The sequence below is a fragment of the Babylonia areolata genome, chromosome 33 (genome assembly GCF_041734735.1).
Source record: "Babylonia areolata isolate BAREFJ2019XMU chromosome 33, ASM4173473v1, whole genome shotgun sequence".
NCBI classification, from domain to species: Eukaryota; Metazoa; Mollusca; class Gastropoda; order Neogastropoda; family Buccinidae; genus Babylonia; species Babylonia areolata.
Genome location: NC_134908.1, coordinates 9,858,621 through 9,867,637, shown reverse-complemented (window position 1 = coordinate 9,867,637; position 9,017 = coordinate 9,858,621). Strand labels below are relative to the sequence as shown.

At 46.1% G+C, this 9,017-nt stretch overlaps 1 protein-coding gene across 1 annotated transcript in view; it reads right to left on the bottom strand.

The window, feature by feature from the left end:
• Positions 1-5,637: 5,637 nt before the first annotated feature.
• LOC143276867 (uncharacterized) overlaps positions 5,638-9,017 on the bottom strand; it is a 31,751-nt gene continuing 28,371 nt past the window's right edge. Inside the window, exon 5 of the mRNA XM_076581524.1 lies at positions 5,638-6,854. Coding sequence (XP_076437639.1) covers positions 5,779-6,854 — 1,076 coding nt within the window. The 3' untranslated portion in view covers positions 5,638-5,778. The remainder of the gene's footprint in view (positions 6,855-9,017) is intronic.

Here is a 9,017-nt window from a genome sequence, read left to right as displayed (position 1 = left end):
ACCGTAACTCCACGGTCACAATGATGAACCAAACCTCTACTTCTAGTGTCGTGTGACTCCACAGTCACAAAGTCAATTAGAAATCCCTTCCAGCGACCTGTTTATTGTGATTCCACAGTCACATGCTCACACAGAAAGCCCTTCTATCGTAGTGCTAATTGTGGTTCCGCGTTTTCATAATGAAACAGAAACCTTTTTAGCGTCGTATTAATTGTGGTTCCGCAGTCAAATTATGAAACAGAAACTATTCTATCGTCATGCTAATGAAATAGAAGTCCCTGCTATCACTCTCGTATCTGAAATTCCACAGTCACATAATGAAACAGAAACCGCTCTTTTGTAGTGCTAATTGTGATTCCTCAGTCACATAATGAAACAGAAACCGTTCTATTGTAGTGCTAATTGTGATTCCTCAGTCACATAATGAAACAGAAACCACTCTTTTGTAGTGCTAATTGTGATTCCTCAGTCACATAATGAAACAGAAACCGTTCTATTGTAGTGCTAATTGTGATTCCTCAGTCACATAATGAAACAGAAGCCGTTCTATCGTAGTGCTAATTGTGATTCCTCAGTCACATAATGAAACAAAAACTATTCCATCGTAATGTTAATTGTGGTTCCACATTTACATAATGAAACAGAAACCATTCTATCATTATGCTCATTGTGATTCCACAGTCACATAATGAAATAGAAACCACTTCTGTTGACATACTGGTTGTAATTCCACACATTCTGAAACCGACATTTCCATTCTTATGTTAATTGTGATCACACAGTCACATAATGAATTAGAAACAATCTCCAGTGTCAAGTTAAACGTAATTTCACATTCACATGATTTAGCAACAGCGAGTTGTAATTCCGCTCTCTGGGGATCCAACACGAATCAAAGTCACGTCACCCTGTTAACTAATGCCGCACTCACACATCTAAAACCAATGCCCGTCAAATACATTTTTTGTGAACGGTAATTCCACATTCATGGAACTGTACGTCAATTTCCATCATGTTGTCACGTGTAATTCCACATTCAAAGAATTCCATGTCAATGTCCATACGTTACGAATTCGCAGAATTTAAACAAATGGTCGTTATACTGCTAATTGTAAGTCCACACTCACAGCATCAAACAAATCATGCTCTTCGTTGTAACTCTCCCGCAGCCAAAGAACTAAAACATCAACCTGGTTCCTTCTTGCTGTCAGTAGTAATTCTGTCCCCATTCTGAGAATCTATCACTCCTCATCAAACTGTTGACTTTAGTTACACGTTTCACCATACATTTCAACATCCATCACAGGGACTGTTCACTGCAATCCACATTCGGAAATATTAACAATGATCTCCGTGCCCAAGAAATGCAATGGGGCAAAGTGCGGTCTTTGGTGACCATACCACCCACAAGTGTCCCTGTGGGGATGCCGGGGGTCTTTCAGTTCAACTGGCATCCTCACCTTTTGGAAATTCTGAGCCAGAATTGTTCCCCTAAATCTCTTGCTCTCTTTGTTTCTGCCCTTCCTTTTTTTTCTTCTTCTTCCTTCAATATTGTCTGCTTTTTCTGTCTTCCAAGTACATTCCCCTATTTCTCTTCCAGCAAGCCTGGACACTTTTTTTCTCTTGACATTTTTTTTCTTCTCTTTTCCGCAGTCTATGATGTATTATCTGTGCTGTTTGGCTCTGACGATTAGGTAGTGAAATGTCAACACTGGGATGGGCACTGGCTGTCCATTCTGCAGTATCATTTGCCATGCAAGGCCATTTCACGTTTTTTTCATATGTTGTTATGTACGCTTTGAAGCATTTTTTAAAGTCATTTTTACGATTAAATACAATAAAATCCGGGGATGATAAATTAAGGGCTGACGTCAGCAGAACAACCTGGTCCTATTTGCCTTAATTTAAGGAACTTAATGGTTAAGATAATATGTCACAAATGTGTTGTTTTGCAGAGTTTTTTTTTTCTCTCTCGTTCGGGTGTAACAGAGTTTGGCAATAAATTCTGGCCATAAATCTTTTTGATCGGTCATTTTGATGCGGCCGTGTGCGGTCGGCTGGACTGTAAACAGCAATGCCAGGTCATTTCGATTTTCAACAGAAAACGAAACGTTGATGGAGAGAGTTCACACTGCTGTCTCTCTCTGTGTCAGCGTAACCAGGCTTCAGCCATCCTGTACTACGAGAAAGCGTTGGCGTAGTGGTTAAGCGTCCGCCTAGGAAGCAAATGAATCTGAGCGCACTGGTTCGAATCTCACACTCCCCCACCTTACCCCCAACCCATCCCCCCCCCCCCCCCCTTCACAAGACATTGAGTGGTTGTCTGGATGCTAGGCGTCAATCGGGTGAGACTTCTTCTTCTTCTTCTGCGTTCACTCGTATGCACACGAGTGGGCTTTTACGTGTATGACCGTTTTTACCCCGCCATGTAGGCAGCCATACTCCGTTTTCGGGGGTGTGCATGCTGGGTATGTTCTTGTTTCCATAACCCACCGAACGCTGGCTGACATGGATTACAGGATCTTTAACGTGCGTATTTGATCTTCTGCTTGCATATACACACGAAGGGGGTTCAGGCACTAGCAGGTCTGCACATATGTTGACCTGGGAGATCGTAAAAATCTCCACCCTTTACCCACCAGGCGCCGTCACCGTGATTCGAACCCGGGACCCTCAGATTGACAGTCCAACGCTTTAACCACTCGGCTATTGCGCCCGTCAATCGGGTGAGATGATAAATGGAGGTCCAATGTAGGCTACACCATTGACTGTAAAAGAACCCATGCTAACAGAAGTGGTGTTCAATTGATCGTCCCCCGCCTTCTGGAAATCATGTGCCACAATTGTCCCCCTTTTCTATCAGTTGCTCTTCTCGTTTCTGCTCCTCCTTTTTTTTTCTTCTTCCTTCAGTAATGTCTGTTTTTTCTGTCTTCCCACTGCATTCCCCTATTTCTCTTCCAGCAAGCCCTGACACTGTTTGTTTTCTCTTGGACATTTTTTCTTCTTCTCTTTTCTGCAGTCCATGATGTATTTATTATCTGTGCTGCCCCTGGCAGAATTCTGAAGAAAAAAAAATCTACTTTGACAGTTAAACAAATACACTTGCGCACTGAAACAAATACACAAATACACTTGCACGCTGAGAAAAAAAAAAGAAAAAAGGAAAAAAAAAAGTGGCCCCGCACTTTGACGATGCCCTCTCCCAAGGGAGAGCAGTCAGATTTTCACACAGAGAACTATGTTGTGAGAAAAAATAATACACTACACACTACACTACACTACACTACAATACGGTACAGTACGACACTGGGGCACTGTGTGAGACTTGTCTTGCCTCGTGGTGACAGCGCATCAAAGGCGGTACAAACTGGGTGCACGGAAACTGACGGCTTCCAACACAGGGGACGCAACACATGCTTTCACGTGTCACAAACAGGATTGTGTCCCATTGTGCAAACATCGCTGCGCATTCACGTTGTCTTTATTACTATTATTATTATAATCAATCAGTTAATTAATCAATTAATCAATCAATTAATTAACTTATTTATTCAGCCTTGCCTCGCGATGACTAATAATTATGTGCACGAAACTGACCACTTCTAACACAGGGGACGCAACAAAGGCTTTCACGTGTCACAAACAGGATTGTGTCCCATTATGCACACATCATGCTGCACGTTCACAGTTCTTTTTTCTTCTTCTTCTTCATGTATGTATGTATGTATGTAGGTGTGTATGTATGTATGTATGTATGTAGGTAGGTAGGTAGGTAGGTAGGTATTTATTTATCTTAATCCAGAGCATACATTTTAGAATTCAATATCACGTTTCGTGAGACGAGAGAGAGAGAGAGAGAGAGAGAGAGAGAGAGAGGGGGGGGATTGGGGGTGGGGGTGGGTGTGTCTATACAGGGAAGCCTGGGGTGGGGGGCGCGGGGAGTAGGGGGGGGGGTATGGAGGAGGGGGTAAACTTTCGAGCATCCCCTCCCCTCCCCCACCACCACCCTTCATCATTTTCTGCTTCAATGGTTTAAGAACACTTCATGAAATTCATCACGGTTGCATGCACCCTTTCGGAACTTATAGCACAGATAAGCACTGATGAAAACACTGGGGGGAAAAGAAGAAGAAGAAGAAGAAAAAAAAGAAAGTAACAACAACAACAACATCAAATTTACTCGCTCACGTCCCGTATCAAAACGTTCCTCGGGATAAGCAAGTACAACTTAAAGAACTACAAACAGAAAGAGGTGATGCCACGTTCAGAAAACCTTGGCTTTTCGCTGTGACGCCTCTCCGCGACGGTTCCTTCAGGTGACTGAACTCTTCGAGGCGTCAGATCTAGGAGAGGCAAGCAAGGCAACAGTCTTCCCCGCCACCACCACCCCCGCCCCTCGAAACCCTCCGCCCACACCACCTCCCAGTCGAAGAACTGATCACCATCTGCAGGTTTTTGTGAGGTTGTGTGGTTCCTGGCTGTATAGGTCTGGATGAGTCCTTCGTCCCTGGAGTCCTTCAGTAGCTCCCTGGCTGACGCTGAGGAGTTCTTCTAGCAAGATGGCTGTCCTCCACGCGGCACTGCTGTACAAGTCTACTCATTCTGGTTGACAGACTGTCTGTCATCCACATCTTGGAAACTGTCATGGAAATCTTTTTCATTCAGTGATTTTTTTTCTTGAACGGCTGCCGTGTACTTAGCCACGGACACGATCTTCATCATCATCATCATCTTCTTCTTCTTCGTTAGCGGGCTGCGACTCCCATGTTCACTCGTATGTACACGAGTGGGCTTTCACGTGTATGATCGTTTTTACCCCCGCCATGTAGGCAGTCATATTCCTGGAGGCAGGAGTGAGGGGTGGGGGGAGGGCGCATGCTGGGTATGTTCCTGTTTCCATAACCCACCGAATGCTGACATGGATTACGGGGGAGGGGGGGGGAGGGGGGTATCTTTAACACGAGCGTACTTTGATCTTCTGCGTGCGTATACACACAGAAGGGGGGTTCAGGCACTAAGCAGGTCTGCGCATCTGTGGTGCCATTATCCACACATATTCCCGTCAATTCAAGGATAACGGCACCACACACATCTGTTAACCTGGAAAATAACAAAATAAACTCCACCCTTCAAAAGACCCACCAGACGCCGTTACTCCGGGATTCAAAGCCCCGGACCCTCAGTTTGAAAGTCCAACGCTTAAAACTACTCGGCTGTTTGCGCCTGTCAGCCTTGGAGACGGTGAAAGGAGCGAGTTTTTCACGTCCTTCTCTGCTCTGGGGTCACCATGCTGTCTGCTTGTACAGCAACCAGTCGTGCTCCCTGCCAGTTCTGCAGCTGTGCTGTGTTGTGTGTGTGTGTGTGTGTGTGTGCGTGTGTACGCGCATGCGCGTGAATGTGTGCGTGCGTGCGTGCGTGTGAGTGCGCGCGCGCGCTTAGCTTGCTTGGCAGGTGCATGATCAGTGCACTGTCACATGACGAGCGTTCTATGGTCCAAGTCTGCAATGTATTTCCCAACGCCCGAAATAAAAAAAAAAAAATAAAAAAAAAAGGAAAAAAAAAAGTGACGGGCACATATCCGTTCATAACGCCCCCCTCCCCCTTGCCCTACCCCCCTACGAGATGCCTTCCCCTTCCTCCTCCCTCTCTACCCCATGGAGGTGGGACACAAACACCTGTCATCCTCCTCTCCCACCAGAGCACGTGAACAACGGAGTAGGGGCTGGTGCTGACTGACTGACTGACTGACTGACTGACTCACAAGCCAGCGGCCATCCATCACAAGATGTTGGAGAAATCCATGGAGCCAGACGAGGAGGACGCGGGGGGCGCGGCGAAGGACAAGTCGTGCGTCTGGGAAAACCGGTACCGCTCCACCGCCCCGAACCCGCCGTGAGCCGACGGGGCCGCCGCGCTCTCCCGCTCGCCCTCCGCCGACCTTGACCCCGCCCTCTGCGGCGGCAGCACCGGAAGCCGGTGGTGTTGCCAGGGCAACAGCAGGCCGGGGTCGGGCGAGGTCACGCCGACCTCCCGAAGCTCGGGGCTCCGCCGCTGGGTGGACCAGGCCAGGAAGCTGGACTGCCACGAGGCGGAATGGGGTCCCCCCGGGCTCAGCATGTGGCCTTGACCCTGGCTGATGGCTGATGGGAAGGCTGCGGCGGAGTCCATGGGCGTCATGGCGGACTTCCTGGAGGGCTTGAGGGGGAGGCGTCGGTCCGGGGGCAGTGAGGCCAGGGAGGTGAGGAAGGACGAGTCCTCCGTGCCGCACGTGCTCTGGGAACCCTTGTCAGCCTTGTGAGGAGGAGGAGGAGGAGGGGGGGCCCAGGCGTGGGACGACCCTCCGTCCCCGGAGCGATGCTGTCCGCTCCCGCCGCCGCCGTCCTCGTCCTCGTCCTCCTCCTCCACCACCACCACCGCCCTCCCTTTGCAACCTTCCGCCATCCTCGACCTTGACCCTTGCGACGATGACCTGGGTCTCTTGCGGGACTTGACCGACAAGGGACCCCTCACCCCCCCTCCTCCAACATCCACCTCCCCCTCCTCCCTTGGAGCGGAAGCGGAAGTGGAGGAGGAGGAAGCGGCGGCGTGGGCGACGGCCTCGGTGGTGGCGGCCATGACGTGACGCCTCTCCCTCTGCCGCTCGTTCTTCCACCAGATCTTGATCTTCTGTGGCGTGACCTTGGGTCGGTCCTGGCGCACGTGGCCCTTGTTGAGCTCGTGCGCGAAGATGACGAACTTGTCGTGCGAGGGGTTGGGGTAGTCCTGGTACCAGCTCCTCAGCAGCGGGAGCTCGTGGTCCGGGTGGAAGGTCATCCGAGAGTCCGGGGGTGTGCTGCAGGCCATGATGGAGTAATCTGCAACAGTGGACAAGGAATGGATGATGCGGGTGCTGATACAGCTGATACAGCGCCTATCTCCGGTCGGAGCATGTACACATACTGGAGAGATCTGCAACAGTGGTGGATGAACAACTGAATGATGTGGACGTTTACAATAGTTTATAATATCTTCGGTAAGAGTATGGAGAATACAAAACAAAACAAAACAAAATAATGCAATGTAATGCAATGCAATGCAATGCAACGAACGCTGGAGCGCAACACAATTTTATTGTGAGGACGTTTCCAAAGCGGATGTGGGTGTGAGACAGCAGTGTAGTGTAGTGTAGTGTAGTGGAGTGTAGTGTAGTGTAGTGTAGTGCAGTGTAGTGTGTGTATATGTTCGTTCGTTCTTTTGCTTAACGTCTATCCACATTTGTGTTTTTTTTGTGTGTGTGTGTATGTGTGTGTGTGTGTGCGCGCGCGCGCGTGTGTGTGTGTGTGTGTGTAGGAAGGAATTTTTGTTTAATGTCCCGTCACACATATCGGTGATTGAAGACATTTTGTAAAAGTATTTATGAATACATCTGTGTATTATCGGTTAGAAGGGGTGAGAGATGTGGATGAATGGAGGGTTGGGGGAAACTGGGCAAATTAGGGTAAAAATGTGGGTGAAATTTGAAAGAAAAACAAAAACAAACAAATAAACAAACAAACAAACAAAAAAAAACCCCCTCTAAATACAGTTACAGGAAATTACTTAAAGGACTTCGTAAAAGAGAAGTCGTTAAACTGACAAGCGAAACAACTGATAATGAATGCAAAAAGTCAAAAACATCAAAGTTCTCAGTCACTTGTGAAGACACACTTTCGTGTACAAAAGGCTTCATCAAGCTACAGTGAAAAATTATATGCTCAATTGTCAGGTTATTAAAGCATATACACTTGACATTAGAACAATACTTGGTCCGTAATGAATTTGATAATAGTCTGAGAGCTAAGCTCAGAATTGGTCTGCGAATCGGACCAAAGTCTGAGAGTCAACTGACGAGGTTTTAGACTTGAATTCAAGCACCTATAAAAGCCTCTTTCTAGTATATTGCTTATTTCCTTGTATGACAATGGACAATATACTTTTATACTATCTATATGATTTTTTGCTCCCCTTTTTGCTGCCCTATCTGCTTGGTCGTTATAACGGAATCCAGTGTGGGATGGTATCCAACAAAAATCAACATTTGTACCCTTCACAAATAGGGAGTGCAATAAATACCTAATTTCAAAAAATAAATCTTCTCTTTGATTATTCTCAAAAAGGAGCAAACCTTTTAAGACAGATTGAGAATCAACACAAAATAGGATATTACTTATTATGATTGGTATATCAACAAGATGATTTAAAGCCATAAGGATGGCCACCAATTCAGCTGTAAAAATTGAATGTCCCTTACCTAAATAATATGATTTTTCTGTTTTTAGGTCAGGAATGACAAAAGCAGATCCTGCACTGCTATCATCCAGGACCGAGCCATCAGTGTAAACTTTTAAATGATAATAAAAATTTTCTTCTAATTCAATTCTGACAGATGCTGCTATTATATGTGGAGATTCTCGTTTTGTTGTGTCAGAAGCACATATGTTGACGTTTGCTTTTGTGAACTCCCAGGGAGGGACAGGTGGCACCAGAACACGAGGTGCCATATCATGCAGATCAATGTCTGAAGAATTTAAAATATCTGACACATATGTGCGAATGGTTTGTAGATTTGAATTATTTTGAGCATTTTTTGGAAAATCAATATCAGACCTAATATTTAATTCCTCAAAATCATCCACTGCTGTACATCTCACAATATATTTAGCAGAACTTAATTTTCTGATTTCATCTAGTGGTAGAATACCCGCAAGCTTATAGGCTTCTGAGGTCTTAGTATGCACAGGTACCCCTAAAGCCAGTTTCACAGCTTTACTGTCAATTATTCGCAGCTTCTTTAGGAACGTCGGCGGAGCAGAAAAGAAAATTTCTTGACCGTACGTCAATCTTGATCTTACGAGAGATGTCGCTAAATGTAAAAGAATTTTGGAGTCTTGTCCCCAAGGAGAGTGACTTACAATTTTTAAGAAATTTAAACTTTTAACTGCTTTAGTCACCATTTAATCAATGTGTTTCTTCCAGTTTAGTTTTGAAGTAAATAGGAT